The sequence below is a fragment of the Podarcis melisellensis genome (assembly GCF_964234715.1).
Source record: "Podarcis melisellensis genome assembly, chromosome: 8".
Classification (NCBI taxonomy): Eukaryota; Metazoa; Chordata; class Lepidosauria; order Squamata; family Lacertidae; genus Podarcis; species Podarcis melisellensis.
In genome coordinates this window covers 1,556,864-1,576,720 of record NC_138540.1, presented here as the reverse complement: position 1 = coordinate 1,576,720, position 19,857 = coordinate 1,556,864, and the positions used below count along the sequence as shown (strand labels likewise).

Genomic DNA, 19,857 nt, shown 5'->3' with positions numbered 1-19,857 from the left:
GGGATTCTGTCTTTTGTTAATTCCTCCAAATAACTGAGGATGTATAAGTGCAGTGCAATGATTTCCTTGGTGTGCAATAATATTCACATTAAAGATCCCCCAAAAATGTGTCTCCACAAATATACCTGTAACATGCAAGTTAATGTATACATACAAATAAGGCCATGGGCAGGCTGAGTAGCAGAGGGGATCTTCAATTCCCTCCAAATGTCATTGGTTTAACTTTTGTGGAAGAAAATAAACCCAAATTCAGATCAGTGCTAACAAATGACAAAATTTATTTAAGAAAAAAAGTTACCAATCCATTAATATTTCTCAAAACTGATTGTAACGGGTGCAAAAGGCAGAACACTGTTACAGTTTAGAAAAACAACAACAGGTGTTTTGTACACTTAAATATTAAACAGACTTCTAGAGGAAAGGATAAAGAAACCGGCAAATAGGTATTGAAGAATAATCCACCTAAAGACCCTGATTCACTACTGGCTTTTTGAATCGCTCAAGAAGTGAAATATTTTATCCGTTTTGTAGGTGGTCTCGTTTGGCAAAGCCTTGAATTCCTGGACATGGGAGGTGACAGCAACTGTCAAGCGGCTAAGCGACTCTTGCTGGCCTCTACTCAAGGGCCCATTTGGATGAACGGAGAAAAACACTTAATCCATAAGAAGGTATCAACTCAGAAGACTAAAATCTTCTATATGTTTTGTAAGTGTTGCTAGAGGAATGTTGAATGCAAGTGGAAGTACTACAGGCTGCTGAGTTGCACACTGTGAGAGAGATCTAAAACAAAGCGCTATCATAACACCATTTCTAGTCAAGTTACCAGCTTGCCCTAAAACTTTTTAACTGCTAACAAAACTGAAAAAGCCATTTATTACCTAGCTCACATATTCAACACTTGAAAAGGGGTGGAGAGAGCAGGGGGCGGTTACACTGACTGGCACAGCATACATTTGGGCTGCCGCACTTCTGCGCATTAAACGAAACAAACCATTGACCTCCTCTCTTGAAAGACACAGTGAAAGCAGAGGACTTCGTGTCCCGAAGACTGCACTAGCTCTTGGTGAAGTGTTAAAAATGAAAGCCTTTTTGCATTGTTGCTGTTACCACCACAGGAGGCTTCAACTCAAGATGGTACTTGTTCCAAGTCTCCTCTGAACAAGCAGAGAAACACCCTGCTGCCACTTCACAAACATGGGCCTCATTTCTGGAGATTCAGCTGCCTATGCCGCACTGCTGCTTTCTTCCCGAACAGCTGACAAAATCCGAGCGCTTGCAAAAGGAGCCACTCAGCCCTTAACCGACTCCAGTCTGGTCTTGTGCCCACTGAATCGTATGGCTGCTCAACTGGTCCTTGGAAGCTAAAGCTACCAGGCAGACGCCATTGCTTTTGTCTTACCCATATGACACAAAATGAATGCTATCCTGTCCATGGGATTTTGCTGTGAAGGAGTAGGATTTTGAGAAGTTAAGTCTTTGTGGTAGATGGCACCATGGGATTGGCGGCAGAAGAAAGGAATGATGTTATGATGGAGGAGGTAGGGGAACTTTCTGGAACAAAAGCTGGAACCTAGGAAGAAAGAGAGCTGAGTTAAACAGATTAAAACAAAACATCTCAGATATGTTTGTGTTTTGAAGGTAAAATTTTCAGTGACTTTAAAGGTTTGAAGCCTTGTACTGTTACCAGTGTTGCAAACCTGTGGAGCAGTGGTTCTGACAGAGGAGAGAGAGGGGCAATTGCTTTAAGGTTTTATTACACGTGGCCTGCATCAGGTGAAGTCCATCTGACTGGCCTGGGTGACAGCAGACTCTGATTGGCTGGAGGTTATTTATAAAATATTATTATTATTATTATTATTATTATTATTATTATTATTAATAATAATAATTTTATTTATACCCCGCCCTCCCCATCCAAGGCTGGGCTCAGAGCGGCTTACAAGCAATAATAAAAACAAGATGAATGATTACAACTTAAAAACAAAAATAAAATACAACATTAAAATAATGGAACATTAAAATATTAAAATGTAGCCTCATCGCAGGAGGAGAAGGAAAAGAAAAAAAGAAAGAGAGGGAGGGAGGGAATCAAATTGGCTCCAAGCCAAAGGCCAGGTGGAACAACTCTGTCTTACAGGCCCTGCGGAAAGAAATCAGATCCTGCAGAGCCCTGGTCTCATGAGGCAGAGCGTTCCACCAGGCCGGAGCCAGAGTTGAAAAGGCCCTGGCTCTGGTTGAGGCTAATCTAACTTCCTTAGGGCCCAAGACCTCTAGGGTGTTGCTATATATGGATGTTAAGGTCCTCCCGGGGGCATATCAGGAGAGGCGGTCCCGTAGCTACGAGGGTCCTAGGCCGTGAAGGGCTTTAAAGGTCAAAACCAGCACCTTAAATCTGACCCTGTACTCCACCGAGAGCCAGTGCAGCTGGAAAAGCACTGGGTGAATATGCTCCCATGGCAGAGACCCTGTGAGGAGCCTCGCTGCACTAAATAAATAAAGTACCAGCTCTGTGTCATTCTGATGAGCATCAGGCACTCAAATGCCAATTTCCAAAGGGGCGTTTGAGTGCCTATGTCATGAGGGTCCCCATGGCATCCTTGCTGTGCATGTTCAACAGCTGTGGACCATTCTGGACAAATGCCGTGGACAGGAAGCCAACCTCAGATGGCTGGAAGAGGAAGGTGACCAAAGGACAATTTTGGCAGCCAGAGAATCTACAAAGCTCCTTTTCTACCTCAACATTACCGGAGAGCTTCAAATCATCATGCTAAATAAAACACACTTGCAGTTAATGAAGCTATTCAGAAATGTACCATCAGTCTATGTGCCTTAGGTTTAGAAATTTCACAGTGGCTTGAACACCAAAAACATAGGTCCTTTGTGTATGTAATTGCTCAAAATCCCTACAACTATTCTGGAAAGTACTAGCAACTGTCAAATGAGCCATATCTAATGGATGGTGCCAAACAGATGTGGCAGTAAACGCAGCTGGCGTGGAGGGAAGAGGGTGTATTACAGCCACAGAAAACAAGAGCCTAACATGACAGCTTCCTCTCAAGAGTTCAGGGATTAGCAGGACCTTCCAATGGACTAGCTGCACTATTCTTAAGCTCACCAGCAACAGTCATACTGCAGCCAAAGGGTGTCAGGGGCCAACATTTTCCTCCAGGGAAGCCAACAACAGACTGGACAGAAATTGCTTTCGAAACAAGAGCAGCAGCAGCAATAAGCAGGACTACACTTTGTTAATCATTTGAACAATGACTTCTGGTTAAACTTTTTAGATTTATAGGGGAAATCACTTGTCATTTCAACTAATTACTTCCATCAGCACTACAGTGGTACCTCGGGTTAAGAAATTAATTCATTCTGGAGGTCTGTTCTTAACCTGAAGCATCACTTTAGCTAATGGGGCCTAACCCTAACCCTGAAGCGTATGTAACCCGAGGTACCACTGTACACTCCTTCTTGTGACAGGATAAAAGATCTAGAATTTCACTTTCAATAATGCTGCTGCCTATACAAGAGGGTAGATTTCAACTCCCAAATTTGGTTTTCATCTCACTTTTCTCTCCCAAGTAATGAAGATGCACAACTTAAGGCAAGATAGATCAAACTAGAATACTCTTAATTGCACATGCTTATGAGTGAAACTTCTTTCTGATCAGCATAGGAGCTGATAGAGGACACTGACCAATCAACTAAAAATTGATCCTTGCATTATAAATCACCTATCTGGCAAGAAAGATTGGTGTTCTCTTTAATGACCTATTTGGCCTGATAATGGCATTTTTATTGCCAGTTGGTGAATTCACCAGACTTGTCACTTGCTTTCACATGTTTCCTGCTATTCAACAATGGTCCTAAAGCCAGCTTAAATATCTCTTAACATCTTTCTTTGTACCAGGTGGGTGTGCCACATCTACAACATGTAGATTGGTTGATTTCTTGGAAGTATTATTCAGTCTCAGACTTGTCACCAGTCCATTTCTGAGCCATTGAAGCTCAGGCTGCCAATCCTAACCCCTGGGCAGAAACAGAGGGGCCCCTTGCAGTCTCGAGCTGGTGGTGGGGTCCACCTATCAGACACCTTCTTGGGGGGTGGGGGGAGTTGCTGACTGGATCCTGTCCGTGGCAGCTTCCACTCGCCCACTTGCTCAAACTTCCCCACAACTGGCAAGGGAGTCTTCGAGGGCAAGGTGGAAGGACCCCTCTGCTCCGTGCAGACCCTCCAGCAAGGCGGACTGGGGGGGCCGAGCTGCAAGGCAACATGCAATTTCTGACAAAGTGTCCAAAAGGAAATCCTCCTCATGCCAAGCGGCTGAGGATTTCTGTTTGTCCTTCAGTGCTGGGTTACATTCTGGTTTCCCACTAGGTTGTTGGGAAAATTCACTCTCCATTCAAAACTGATGACTAGGTGACAGAACCCAAGAACCAGCATCCTGAAAACAAGCAACATGCATACAAAGAAAAACCTTAATACAGTGGTGCCCCGCAAGACGAATGCCTCGCAAGACAAAAAACCCGCAAGACGAAAGGGTTTTTCGGTTTTTGCGACGCTTCGCTAGACGATTTTCCCTATGGGCTTGCATCGCAAGACGAAAGCCCATAGGGAAATCTCGGGGACCTCTTTTAAATGCTGGCGGTGGGGAGCAAAGCCTTTCCCCCCCCTCCGGACTTCGGAAGAGGTCCAGGAAGGCCGGCGGGGGCGAAAGGCTTTGCTCCCCACCGCCAGCATTTTAAAAGCGGTCCGGGATAGCAGGGAAGCGCTTCCCGCTATCCCGGACGGCTTTTGAAGGCAGGCGGGGGGGGGGGGGAGCAAAGACTTTTGCCCCCCGCCAGCCTTCAGAAGAGGTCCAGGACCTCTTCCGAAGGCGGGCGGGGGGCAAAAGTCTTTGCCCCCCCTGCCTGCCTAACCGGGGGCTTTTAAATCGCCCCGGGACTGTCCTTTTCCTTCGCTGCCGCCCGCCAGCATTTTAAGATCGCCCCGGACAGCGGAAAAGTCTCCGCTGTCCCGGGAAGGCAGGCGGGGGGGAAGCAAAGACTTTCGCCCCCGCCAGCCTTCAGAAGAGGTCGGTGGACAGACTGTCCCCAGACCTGGTCTGAGGGCGGTTCGGTTTCCATAGGAACGCATTAATTGATTTTTAATGCATTCCTATGGGAAACCGTGCTTCGCAAGACGAAAAACTCGCAAGACGAAAAGACTTGCGGAACGAATTAATTTCGTCTTGCGAGGCACCACTGTATGCACTCTATCTTCTTGGTGACTACAACAGTATTACTCCAAACCAGCTATCACTGTTTTGTGAGTCTCCCTGTTCTCCTTTTCTTTCCTCCACATCCTCCCGATCTTGTTTCCTTCTTTTCAATGTGATAGGCAGAAGATAATACTCAATCAGATTAAATAAAAAAAGTCTAATTATTCTATAATTCCAGAAGAATCATTAGAAGAAGAAGAAGAAGAGTTTGGGTTTGATATCCCGCCTTTCACTCCCTTTAAGGAGTCTCAAAGCGGCTCACATTCTCCTTTCCCTTCCTCCCCCACAACAAACACTCTGTGGGGTGAGTGGGGCTGAGAGACTTCAGAGAAGTGTGACTGGCCCAAGGTCACCCAGCAGCTGCAGGTGGAGGAGCGGAGATGCGAACCCGGTTCTCCAGATTAGGAGACTACCGCTCTTAACCACTACACCACACTGGCTCTCAATTCTGTTTCTTCATTTGCTGCTAGAACAGCTCTCCAGGGTGTTAACATTATTTTAAAATTTTCACTTATTTAGGGCTACGTGAAACAATCATAATGCAATAGCATAGGGTTGTTTTCCCCATGAACTTTAAATGCAGAAACCATTTTCTTTGGTGGGAGCAGTGGGAATAAACTATTTTGGTGGGGTTTTCTTTTGTAGAAAAGCAGATCACAAAGCAGCATCTACAGTTAACACTTACCTTGGACCTCAGGATTTATCTCCCACTATTCACACCTCTGTCTTCATAAATGGTAATTTCAATCTGCACAGCAGGGCTGTTAAAAAAAATACACTGCAGAAGAGGCATGTGGGTAAAAACATCAAGATAGTGAAGTACTGAATCTTATATTGCCCCACCCCCACTTAAGGGGCGAGAAGGACCTCAGCTCAGTGCTTTGCCTGCAGAAGACACCCGGCTCAGTCCTCAAAGGTCTCCATGGGAATGTCCCCTGCCTCAAAGCCTGGAGAGCTGCTGCCAGCCAGTGCAGACAATGCTGTGCTAGATGGGCCAATGAGTCTGACTCAGCCAAATTCTTTCTTTCCAAATGTTATACTATTAATGAACTAGCATAAACCCTTCCCCACCCCCACTTTGAATTCTGGAGGAGAGATGCCAACAGGCACTAATGGAAAGGTTCTATCTGCCAGCTTCACCCCATGTGCTATCAAGCGAAAACGGAAGTAGCAATCATTACGTATGAAGTGATTTCCACACCTAAGAAAGGGATTTGTTCCATTCATATCCCACCCTTTCATCCAAGGTTCTTTCCCCACTCCCCCCACAACAACTCTGTTAAGACCAAGACTGAGTGACTGGCATAAGGTTACCTAGTGAGCTTTTTGGCTGAGTGAGGAGCACGAATCTCTTAAGTCCTAGGCCAACACTAATTGTGAAGATAGCTAAGGGGCTGTGCTTACACAACAAAGGCTAAAACAAGATTTGCTCAAAAGCTGGAGTAAAATACTAATTTCATCCCAGCAGGATTTGTTTGTTTAATGGTCACAGGCTGTTTTATTACAAAGGCACAAACAGATATGAGAGCTACCAGAGCACAAAAGGTTAGGAAGCCACAGAAAAAGATACAACTCTGAGCCCTCTCTCAATGGGGTCCGTCAGGAGGATGCCCTGTGGGGCATAGATCTTCTCATTCTGTTCCTGAATGTACTTGGCAATCTTCTTCAGAACCTTGGGGAAAGAAGAGTCAAACATTCCTGTAGCATTTGCATCCAATCTGCTTCCCAAAACTATGTTTGCAAAACCATGTTTAAAGTAGTAAAGTCCTTTTACAAGCGCCTGTAGGAAATGTTATTTCTTGGGGGAGGCACTAGGGGCGCATCGGAAGATGGCTGACAATAACATCTCTCCGACCCACACGAGGTAATTAAGAGGCTGTGATGGGAGTAAACAGCGTCCCGGCCCCCCCAAGTGTGTGTGGAGGACTGCCCTTGCCTGCTGTGCCCTATACCACCCCCGAATTTGAGGGGGTGGGGGCACTAGGCAGAAAGCCCTTGTGCGGATCTCGGTGCTCCTGGACGTTGCCTCTAGCTGCAGCAACTTCAAAAGAAACAATTAGGAAGCTAATGTACATATTTCAAGGAAGAATGGGGAGTAAAGACTGCTAACCAAAGAGATCTCTGAGAAACAAGACGGGTCGGAGGAACAAGAATAAAACATGAGAAGACACACCAAATATCCATAAAGACCAGGCGGGATTCCTCCCCGGCAGACAGCAGAAGGATAACGTCCGACACGTTTTAGATATTATTGAGTATTTGGAGGCGAGGCCAGATATACCAGCGGCCCTCATCTTTATTGATGCAGAAAAAGCCTTCGATTGTGTATCCTGGAAATTTTTATTACAAAACCTCGAAAAAGCAGGAATAGTGGGCCCCTATTTGAAGGGTATTAAGGCAATATATTCAGACCAACAGGCTAGGCTGATTATTAACAATAACTTGTCCAAACATTTCCCGATTATGAAAGGTACAAGGCAGGGTTGCCCTTTGTCACCCTTTTTGTTTATTATGGTTTTAGAAACAGTGGCAAATAAACTAAGAGAGACTCCAAACATTAGGGGAATAAGAGTCGGAGAGAAGGAATACAAATTAAAGGCCTACGCCGACGATTTGGTCCTATCCCTAGAGAATCCAGTAGAGAGTATCAGTAGAGCTGTAGAACTTTTGGAAGATTTCGGTAAACTGTCTGGATTTAAACTAAACAGGAAGAAAACAAAAATAATAATAAAGAATTTGGCTGAACAGGAGAAATTACGGCTGGAACAAAAGGTTGATATTAAAGTAGTGAACAAAGTGAAATATCTGGGAATTTGGTTATCCCCGAAAAATATTAATCTGGTGGAGGATAACTATAATAAGATATGGAAAGAAATTAAGAAAGATATGGACACCTGGCACAGATTGAAATTATCCTGGACAGGGAGGATGGCATCGATTAAGATGTGTATCCTCCCGAGACTGCTATTTCTGTTTCAGAACATACCAGTTATCAAAGGCTCCGCTTGCTTTAAGAACTGGCAAAAGACTTTGACTAAATTTATATGGCAAGGAAAAAAAGCTAGAGTGAAGCTTAAATATTTGACAGATTCTAGAGAGAGAGGCGGCTTTGCAGTACCAAATATAAGACTCTATTATGAGGCAGCCTGCCTATGTTGGATAAAGGACTGGGCCACCTTAAGGGATACAGACCTATTAGACCTAGAAGGATTTGACTTAAGATTCGGGTGGCATGCCTACCTATGGCAGGAGAAGGGTAAAGTGCATAGAGGCTTCTCCAACCACATAATTAGAGGATCCCTATTAGAAGTTTGGAATAAGAATAAAAAACTGATTGAAAAAAGCACTCCCTGGTGGCTCTCCCCAGTTGACATTATTAAAATAAAGAAACTAAATATGACAGGTGAAAGGTGGACGTATGAGGATCTTTTAGTCAAAACAGAAGAAGGGTGGAAGTTAAGAACATACGATGAGCTGAAAGGTAGGATTAAGGAATGGTTTCACTTCCATCAAATTAATGCATTGTGGCGTGAACATAAGAGACTGGGAATGGGAGAAAAAAAGTCCAGATTTCAAGTGGAAATATTAGAAAGTAATAATAAACTCCTTTCCAAAATGTATAAGCAATTATTGGAATGCGATACTAAAGAGGATGTGGTGAAAGGAGTTATGGTTAAATGGGCTAGAGACCTAGGACATGAGATAGGATATGATAAATGGCAGATCCTTTGGAAGAAGGGCATGAAATTTACAGCGTGTGCCACCCTGCGCGAGAATTTGGACAAAATGATGTACCGATGGTACCTGACTCCGGCAAAACTAGGGAGAATGTATAGAACTGTAGACAATACTTGCTGGAGATGTAAAGATAAAGTAGGGACCTTCTTCCATATTTGGTGGACCTGCGATGAGGTGAAGAGGTTTTGGGGACAAATTTATGAGGAGTTAAAGAAAATCTTGAAGTATAACTTCCCCAAGAAACCCGAAGCGTTCCTCCTAGGTATGATTGGGGAGGAAATAAAAAACACAGATCAGACCTTCTTCCAATATGCCACAGCCGCGGCGAGGATTTTAATAGCAAAAAAATGGAAATCCACCGATATACCTACGATGGGAGAGTGGCAGGTGAAGTTATTTCAATATATAGAATTGGCGAGATTAACACAATGTATTAGGCATGGCAATATTGTAAAACTGAAAGATGATTGGACGAAATTTCTAAATTATATTGAGAATAATCTTGGAATTAAGAATTTAACAGTAGACGATAATTAACTCCTATGACGTGTAAAGATACAACAAGAACAACTGCAGAAGATATATGAGATTACATAATCCTAAGCTGAGGTAAATGGAAGTCAAATGTATGCAAGTGTAAGGCTTAAAATTTCTTTTCTTTCTTTTTTCTATTCCGCAATCTCGTTGCTTGTTCTCGTTTCTCTTTTTTTCTCTTTTTTTTCTTTTTATTTCTCATCTCTTTTTCTCTCTTTATTCTTGATCTGGATATATGTAACTTTATTCCTTATTCTTGATGATCTGGATATATGTAGTATTTCTTTTGGATTTGTATATATTTGTGTAATATTCTTAAATAAAGGAATTTTAAAAATTTAAAAAAAAAAGAAAAAAAAGAGAAGACACACCAAGGCTCGGTATGTTCGGCAACAGGACTGGATGGGGGAGGGGGAAAAACTTTCCTTTCTTTTCTCTATGTGATTAACCAAGAATCCCCCCCCCCCACAAGTCAGAAATGCCTTTTAAATGACTTAAGCTGTGGATTTAAGACTGTGTGGAGATAATTTTCTAACCAAAGCATGTTTCAAGAAGATCGTGGAAAGCATAAGAGCTTTGGAATGACGCAGCAAAAAATAGCGTCGCGATTTTGGCAAGTTCTGTTGAAAGACTTATCTCTGGGAGGAGGAGGAGATTTGTTTTCATATTGTGGGTAAGCTCCTCAGAGGCACTAAAGAGCAACAGATTTGCGAGATTAATGATGGAAAGAGTGTTGTTATTTATGAAAGTGATGATATATGGAAACCATCTTGATATGATGATTGGACAAACGGAAAAATTCACACAGGATTATAATTGGTGTTTACCTGCTTTTCGAGATTATCAGAAGAGATCATAAAGAAAAAAAGAAAAATATACGAACAAGATGAGATGTGGAAACAGCAAGATAAGACTGGATAGAGTTATGAGCATTATTTGGACAGATTTGTGGATATTAACGCAGCAACAAGAAGATGATCGGAATCCCCCTTTGGAACTTGAAATATGGGTCCCCCCAACAAAAATTTAAAATTCGGCTTTGTAATTCGCAATTTATGTGATGTGATTTGATTTGATTGGTCGGTTAATAAAAATTATTATTTTTTTTTTTAAAAGGAAATGTTATTTCTGTTTCAATCAATCCCAGTGATAAGCAATGTGAGCTGTTTCAAAGAGTGGCAGAAGGATATTTCAAAGGTGAAATCTGGTGAGGAAAGAAGCCAAGGATAAAATATAAATTATTAACAGATCTTAAGGAAAGAGGTGCCTTCTCCTTACCAGATTTAAAATTATATTATGAAGCTTCTTGCATATGCTGGATCCGGAATTGGATAATATTAAAAAATAAAGATTTATTAGTTTTAGAAGGACATGATACTAAATTTGGATGGCATGTGTACTTGTGGTATCAGAAGGCAAAAGTACATAAAAACTTCCAGAATCATATAATAAAAATTGTGATTTTAAAGTTTGGGAAAAATATAAAGATTTGCTAGAACAAAAACACCATGGTGGCTTTCCCCACTGGAAGCAATATCCGTGAAAAAATTAAATATGAAACCTAACTGGGCAACATAGAGAGCTGTTAACAGAAATGAATAACCAATTAAAATTGAAGGAATTTCAAGAAGAGGAAAGGTAACAGACTTGTAACAATATTTTCAGTTAAATGGGGTATTCAAAAATGATAAAAAGAAAGGATTCACCAATGAAATCTCAAATTTCCAGAGAGAAATAATAGAAAGTGGTACTAAATTATTATCAAAAATGTGGAACTTGTTGGAATGGGAAACTAAGGATGAAGAGATCAAGTGTGTTACGATAAAGTGGGTAAAAGACGTGGGACATAATATTCAGATGACAGATTGGGAAAGACTATGGAAGAATGATATAAAATTCACAGCCTGCACCTTACTGAAAGAGAATTACATGATCTATAGGTGGTATTTAACACCGGTTAAATTGGCCAAAATGTATAAAACAAGAGAAAGTAAGTGTTGGAAATGTAAAGAAGTAGAAGGTACGTTTTTTCATATGTGGTGACAATGAGTTATTTTAAAAATTGGGAAATGATATATAATGAATTGGAAAAAAATTAAAATAACCAGAAACTTTCCTATTAGGTATTACAGGAATGGATTTATGTAAAGAATACAAGAATTTGTTCATGTATGCAGCAATGGCTGCCCGGATACTGCTAGCCCAACACTGGAAAGAAGAAGTCCCCACCAAGGAAGATTGGCAAACTAAGTCAATGGAGTATGCGGAAATGGATAAATTAACTGGGAAACTTAGCGATCAAGATGACAACAAATATAAAAAAGAATGGGAAATGTTTATTGCATATTTACAAAAGCAATGTATGCAAGTTAATACGTTAGCAGGATTTTTAAAAACACTTGTAATGTTATAGACAATGTTTAAAGTTGGAGTTAATTAGAGATAAAGATTTTTTTTTTGACATGCATGAATGAAGATAATACAAAGGAACCAAGGGAAAGGAGTGGAGGGAAGTCGGGGGATTCAAGTAATCCCATAATGTGGATTTAATATTGATTGTGTATAGCTGTTTTAAATGTCTCATTTAAATGTCTCATTTTTTCTTTAATGTAATGATTTAGTTTTTGTGTGTGAAAATTAATAAAAACATTAAACCAAAAGAAAGGAAGGAAGGAAGGAAGGAAGGAAGGAAGGAAGGAAGGAAGGAAGGAAGGAAGGAAGGTGGTGCTGGCCTGTTTGCAGAGTCTCATGATCAAGGAATTACCTTGCCTCAGTCCCAGCAGTAATGGCTGACCCTACAGATTGTTGGGCAGATTTATCAGGATAATGAAAGTAAAGTGCTTTGAATATCAGGGCGAGTACTGCATAAATAGCCAGCTGCATAGGCAACCACGTCTTGCTCTGCTGTTTAGTTAGCTGGTACATTTTATACTGCTTATAGATGGCATATAGAAACACAAAATATTGTTTTGAGTTTCAAATTTGCCTCCTAACTTATCTGTAACATGTTAAGCAGCTTGATCCAACTATGCAGTTTTATTAAATAACTGAACAGCTTCAATGCACCCTGAATGCCAGGACCAGTGGAAAAATCTGCAAATTTAAAGAAACATAGGCCAAGGTTATCCAGATAATAACTAACTGCCAACAATATTTATTGCTCTTTTGAAGCATTAGTAAATTATTCATTTACAGAAAAAAGCATTTAACTCAAGTATGGTCTTTGGAAAGTGTGCTTTTATTCTACGTCTAGAAGGTTGGCAGTTTGAATCCCCACAACGGGGTGAGCTCCCGTTGCTCGGTCCCAGCTTCTGCCAACCTAGCAGTTCGAAAGCATGTCAAAGTGCAAGTAGATAAATAGGTACCGCTCCGGCGGGAAGGTAAACAGCGTTTCTGTGCGCTGCTCTGGTTCGCCAGGAGCGGCTTAGTCATGCTGGCCACATGACCCGGAAGCTGTATGCCAGCTCCCTTGGCCAATAAAGCGAGATGAGCTCCACAACCCCCCGAGTCGGTCACAACTAGAACTAACTGGAAACGATGCCTTATGCGGAACGGCTAAGGGAGCTGGGCATGTTTAGCCTGGAGAAGAGGAGGTTAAGGGGTGATATGATAGCCATGTTCAAATATATATAAGGATGTCACATAGAGGAGGGAGAAAGGCTGTTTTCTGCTGCTCCAGAGAAGCGGACACGGAGCAATGGATCCAAACTACAAGAAAGAAGATTCCACCTAAACATTAGGAAGAACTTCCTGACAGTAAGAGGTGTTCGACAGTGGAATTTGCTGCCAAGGAGTGTGGTGGAGTCTCCTTCTTTGGAGGTCTTTAAGCAGAGGCTTGACAACCATATGTCAGGAGTGCTCTGATGGTGTTTCCTGCTTGGCAGGGGGTTGGACTCGATGGCCCTTGTGGTCTCTTCCAACTCTATGATTCTATGATTCTTAACGGTCAGGGGTCCCTTTACCTTTTATGGTCTTTGGAATGGGTGCTTTTATTCTAAGTCAAGCACAGCAAACTTTAAAAGTCAACTTGGATATTTACTGTGGTTGGATCTAAATACCTTGAGTGTCCTTTCTTGAAAGCCAATATATTATAAATGCATTCTGAGTAACCTCAAAAAGCAAGTAACAAAGGCACCAAATCCAGATTACATAATCTCAGAAACAGAAGCACCATGGTGAGAGGAAATGGACTCTGGAGAACTAAATAAATATGTCATGCTGGCTTAGGAGAGAAAGCAAAGCACCTCTTATTCAGAACTGTCTGGCCAAGAGACAGTTGGATAGCCTTTATAATGTCAAGGAAGTGATTGATGGGAGGGAAATGCATCCACCCATTTATGAAAAGTATCCTGAAAATTCAGCTGGGGCCAGAAAGCCAACTAGCAGAGGGAACTGTTGCTGTTTCCCAGTGCTTTCCTTTGTTAAAGGCAGGCAGGCAAGCACCCTTAAGTCTTACCAGAAAGTGAGAGCAAAGTATATTCCTGGGGACATAATGGTGCCACTGGCCTTCATTGCTGCAAGAGACTAACGTGCCTGTTTTTGTGGAATTACTTTCTGCCATTGACAACTCCAGTTTGCCCATGTTGCACCCTGCCCTTTCCAGAGGTCACAGTAACTCAATGTACCTTTTCATAATGTGTTTCCATGCACAAGAATATAGTGTAGGCAGTCAAGCAGGCCAGGCACCCTTCAAGGTAAGATTGGCTCCCAAGCTTCTCTGCTTCTGCATAAAGATTGTTTAGAGTTCGCACTGTTTCTTCAAACTGCTGCCTGTCGACCTGAAAAAGGCATCACATTTAGCAGAAGGCATTCAACCTGGTTCACGTAGCAAACTCCAATACATATATGGTTTTCTGTGCAGTGATAGCTAAGCAACAGGTAAACCTTTGTTTCTAGAATGTTTTCCAGTGGAGACGTCAGCTTATATACAGGCCCAAACAGGATTCTTTAAAAAGTATTTGCATGCAGTATACAGTGGTACCTCAGGTTAAGTACTTAATTCGTTCCGGAGGTCCGTTCTTAACCTGAAGCACCACTTTAGCTAATGGGGCCTCCTGCTGCGGCTGTGCCGCCAGAGCACGATTTCTGTTCTTATCCTGAAGCAAAGTTCTTAACCTGAAGCACTATTTCTGGGTTAGCGGAGTGTGTAACCTGAAGCGTATGTAACCCGAGGTATCACTGTACTAATTGGCAGGCCTGTGCAGTGGGGAGGGGCAGCCAGCTATACTTGCTCTGGCGACTGGAGGGCTAAGCTGACTTGGGGCCCCCACCATGAGCCTGCCGGACTTACACTGTCATGTGAAGAACACCCCATGTCTCCCTGCCGACTGGAGACTCCCACAACAGGCCTCAGACAATCTCTGCACAGGTCCACTAAAAGGCTTGGAAAATGAATTTCTTTCAAATCCATTTTGGATACAAACCAACTAACAAAACAAAATTAAAGAAGAACTGAATTCAAATGGCAGTAGGGGCAGTGATCTCACTGTGGAAGACAATGGCTTCATTATTATCACCACCATTAAGGATGACAGCATCAAAACTGGACTAAGTCGCTGTCTCCTTTTGTTTAACTTCTGAGCTGGTACCATTTGGCGTTTAGTTGCAGGAAGCCAAGGCTCAGGCTGCAATCTGTCACACGCTTATTTGTAAGTATCCCCATTTGTACTCAGCCAAACTTTCAAGGAAATGTGCATAGGATTAAGCTACTGGGTCGCCTTGGGCAAGATGCTCTTGCAGTTTAAGACGACTCCTTGGATTCTTGTGAGGTTAAAACACTGTTGTAAGTTTCTGGAGGAAAGACAGTACAGTAGTACCTTGGTTTTTGAACAGCTTAGTTCCCAAACGTTCTGGCTCCAGAACACAGCAAACCCGGAAATGACTGTTTTGATTTGCGAACTATTTTTGGAAGCCAAACGTCTCACAGGGTTTCCATGGCTTCCTAATCAGAAGCCGCACTTTGGTTTTCAAACGTTTTGGAAGTTGAATGGACTTCCGGAACAGATTCCGTTTGACTTCTGAGGTACAACTGTATACATGTAGTAAGTTAAGAGCCCCTGTTCAAGTCTCACCTAACTAAGCTCATTGAAGGTGGTGCCCTTGCCGTGTCACAGCTCTATGAACACACCCTCAACTCTTCAAGATCAGGACAATACAGTGGTACCTCTGGATGCGAACGGGATCCATTCCGGAGCCCCGTTCACATCCTGAAGCGAATGCAACCCACGTCTGCACGTGCACGGGTTGCGATTCGCCGCTTCCGCGCATGACGTCATTTAGAGAGTCTGCGCATGCGGCGAAACCCGGAAGTAACACACTTCATTACTTCTGGGTCGCCGCGGAGCATAACCTGAAAATGCTCAACCTGAAGCACATTTAACTCGAGGTATGACTGTACTGTTGGAATAGACTACAATGTCCACTGTGCTGAGAAGAAAAAGCCACTTTGAGGTTAATGTGATGGGGTCTGGGGACGAGTTGCGCCTTCACCCTTTCACTTTCCCCTGCTTGCTTGCTTCAGTTTGGAACATGTGATGGGTGATCATCTAAACCAGGCATAGGCAAACTCGGCCCTCCAGATGTTTTAGGACTACAAATCCCATCATCCCTAGCTAACAGGACCAGTGGTCAGGGATGATGGGAGTTGTAGTCCCAAAACATCTGGTCTAGCAGGGAGTTGTATTCTTTATTTTCCATTGCTGAAACTTCAAGTTTCATCCCCAGGCACTATTTTGCTAAGTTAACCTTAAGCATGCAGGCTTTTAGGCAACTCTCCAAATGCAGAATGTGAACCAACATCCAAGAATACAAATAGAATCCAATGAGAAGATACAACGTCACTGTTGCATTAGGCACACGAAGTAACCTAGAGAACTTCCACATACATAACGTGACTCAAGAACAACTCAGCTGCTTTTAACTGCCTGGGCTTGAGTGTGCAGCTGGATCTACAAGTTCAGCAAAACTTATACACAGGAAGTGACAATCAATAGAGAAAACACAAAGATGTTCATGATCTTGGGTTTTCACTAGATAGCCCAAGTTTATTTTGATACTAGAAACTTACAGCCCATGAAAGCTTGGTCTCTAGTAATTGCAAATAAAAGGCAAATACAGTGGACACTCGGGTTGCGAACGTGATCTGTGCGGGAATCACGTTCACAACCTGCAGAGCTGCATCTACGCACGCGCAGGTCGCGATTTGGCACTTCTGCGCATGCACAAAGCGCAATTTAGCATGTGCCGAAACCCAGAAGTAACCCGTTCCGGTACTTCTGGGTTCGGCGTGGTGCACAACTCAAAATCACACAATCCGAAGTATCTATAATCCGAGGTATGAATGTATAATGACACTTAGTTCTTGAGCAAAGGAATTGGCAATTGAAAGCCAGCGGCAAAACTGGACTACAAGGGTTTTTCACAGAGCACTTCACTATAGCGCTTATTTCCAAGGATATAACCCTTTATCACACACTTCAGGCACCTCCTTCTATATTGAGCCACAGCCTTTTTAATACCTTCCCCACCCAGTAACAGAAATGTAAACTGTCACCAGGATAAGGACATAAGGAGTTTATGCCCTCAGCCATGCACAATCACTTGGACTTTGCACACATCTGTAGCTGACGTGCATTGAGGGATAACATAAATAAAAGAAATGTTGATTTCACACTAGTACTTATTTACATATGGTTACAATTATCTATCTATCTATCTATCTATCTATCTATCTATCTATCTATCTATCTCTCCTGCCTTTCAGGATACAATCGTTCCAAACTAGTTTACAAGTAAAATTAAAACAAAAATTTAAAAATCAAAAGAAAAAAGGGACTAGGATCCTCTCCAAAGGAAAGCTGATGGTAGATCACCCTGGTCCCGAGAGAGGACTTTGCCTGTCTGACTCCCTCTCTCTCTTGGAATCCTTCCAAAAAGAGCAGAAAAAGATTCAGCAGGAGCAAATCTGGGCACAGGAAGCAGCGCTGACCCTTTCACCCACACTTAATTTAAAATCTGGTCCCTGTTTGCCAGCCAGAACTTTAGAAAGCAAACAAAAACAGTAAGGCAGATTGACACCCCTCCAAAGACCATACACAGCTGATACCTAGACTCTGACCGGGAATTGGTGGGTCCAATTTGAGGCATTTTTTTAAAAAATGAAGTGTGTAGTTAACGGGTGCGTAAAAATACTTCTGTGTTCCAAACAAGAATAAGAATGCTTTTTAGGACTCCCAAAGGAAGGGAAAATTAGTTTTCCTAGCTTTTAATATTGCTGCTTTTTCTTTGTATATTTTCATCAAAACTTCAAAACCTAAGTTTGTATTGGTTGCTTTTAGCTGCTGTGCACCTTTAATTTTATAAATTTGAATGTTCCAATTTTTATATTATTACTTAAACTGGAATCATGAACATTACTGTGGAAAAGTCACCCTTTCTATCAACTTTGGATATGTCAACTTGGGTGTAACCCAACTCTCCCCCACTTGTGTCAGACTGCAAAGGACAACAAAACCACGGAGCCCTTACTCGATTCTCCAATTCTGGAGGAAACTTGGTCTGGAACTGGCATTTGGTACCACTGCTGTAGTCCCGCTGGACAAAGACCTTGCTGGCAACAGGCGGCTGCTGCGGCCTCATCTCGCAACTCAAACTGGCCAGTCTAGAGGTGGGAGGAAAGAGAACATACACAGGGCTGGTGAGGGGGCTCCTCATCAAGACAGGCACCCACTTTCCTTCCACAGCCTTTCAGCCTCCATCAAATTCCAGCCAGATCAGTCATTCCTTCCCTTCACCTCCCTCTTAACCTTTGCCTCTGCTCAAATTCCAGCTGGTCTCCCACTCCAAACTGCCACCCAGGGGTGCTCTTTAGGGAGTGAAGTCTCACCGACTGTGTTTCACTGGATCTGCCCCTTATTCATCAGGAGAACTTGCATGTGACCAACTCACTGGTTCCGTACAGAGTGACCATTGTGATGAACAATGGGCCCATGTACTTGTCCTACATACCAGAGGTACCAAACCCTTAGTTTAAAAAAGGACAGACACTTGATCTGTGTGGCAACAAGGTTAAAGTTACTGTGACTTCAAGCAGCCGTGGTAATTATCTTCATGCAGATTGCTGTTTTGCAATCTAATACACAGAAGGACAGGCCTTTAAGCCTCCCTGGGACCTACACCAATTCTCCAAGGCCCTTTTCCTCTGAAAACTAACTCAAGTTACACCCCAACGCCCTCATTTCATGCTATCCGGGAGGGCAACCCATCACACCTCCCTCTCTAAAAAACCATGTCTTTTTAAGGACATGGAAGGTGTGTTTTTTGTTCGCCACACTGTTTTTGTAGCACTGTTTCCCCTTCCTTTTTCAAAACTAATGCCACCCTAGTTTATCCTTTGGGCTTGCAGAGTCCCCTGGAGTCGCCTTCGCACCCGCCCAGCCCGGGAAGCGGGAGCGCAGAGCCTCGGACTGGGGAGGGGCTCCCAGGGCCGTCTAGTCCACCCCCGCCCGAAGCGGCCCTGGCAAGAGCCCCTCCCGAGGCCGAGGGCGCCGCGCCTCGGGGGGGTGGGCTAGATGACCCCTGGGGTCTCCGCCGCCAATTCCACCCCCCCATCCCGCCCAGCCCCTCCCGCTCCTCTCTCACGGGCAGAGCCGGAGCCCCTCCGCCGCCACGGCCAGCTTCTGTCGCGCGCCCAACGCCCTCACTTACGGCTGCCGTAAAGCCATCTCCCCGCGGTCACGACGGAGGCCAGGCCGGGCCGGAAAGCGGCGGGCCGCGCTGCGCCATAGAGAGACGCAAAGGCGAGATGGGCCCGTCCGGCTGGCGGGATGAGGCGCTTGCGGGTTCGCTCTGGGAGGAGGCGCGCCTACTCGCGAGCAAGTCCCATCGCGCGGCACGCGCTGCTTCCCCTTCGCTCTTCTTCCAGCAACCGTGTGGGTTGCGCTGGTCTAATGATTAAATATATTAAACCGTTTAACTGCATCTCTGAATTGTGTGTATTAAAAGAATATTGAGCAGACTCTGCTCCTTCCTTGGAGCAGAGCTTGGAGGGCCACCTGACTCGGGGGTCGGGCTGGATGACCCCTGGCCGCCGCAGCCCCGCCACATCTGGCGGGCACCAGGTTGGCGGAGGCAGGAGGGACCTGGGCTGCCTTTCCCAAATCTTGGGTCTCCAGCTGTATTTGAACTACAATTCCCATCATCCCTAACCACTGCCCTTACTAGCTAGGGATGATGGGAGTTGTAGTCCAAAATCAGCTGGAGACCCAAGGTTGGGAAAGACTGCTCTGACTTACCTGGCAAACTGAACGCAGCTGGGCGCCCTTCCGAG

General features: G+C 43.7%; 1 protein-coding gene across 3 annotated transcripts; it reads right to left on the bottom strand.

Moving 5' to 3' along the window:
- Positions 1-258: 258 nt before the first annotated feature.
- On the bottom strand, positions 259-19,312 carry GOLGA7 (golgin A7). 3 transcript variants are annotated; one of them, XM_081921388.1, is made up of 6 exons: positions 19,236-19,312; positions 18,057-18,189; positions 14,156-14,308; positions 6,829-6,930; positions 5,944-6,006; positions 259-1,570 (listed from the first exon to the last, which is right to left on the bottom strand). In XM_081921388.1, the coding sequence occupies exons 1-5, from the start codon at positions 19,250-19,252 to the stop codon at positions 5,959-5,961; spliced, it is 453 nt and encodes a 150-aa protein (XP_081777514.1). In that variant the 5' UTR covers positions 19,253-19,312; the 3' UTR covers positions 259-1,570; positions 5,944-5,958. The 3 variants fall into 3 exon arrangements, with proteins under 3 accessions (XP_081777514.1, XP_081777515.1, XP_081777516.1); XM_081921389.1 differs by having other exon boundaries at positions 19,170-19,242; XM_081921390.1 differs by lacking the exon at positions 19,236-19,312 and adding an exon at positions 18,335-18,466.
- Between the last annotated feature and the right edge of the window lie 545 nt (positions 19,313-19,857).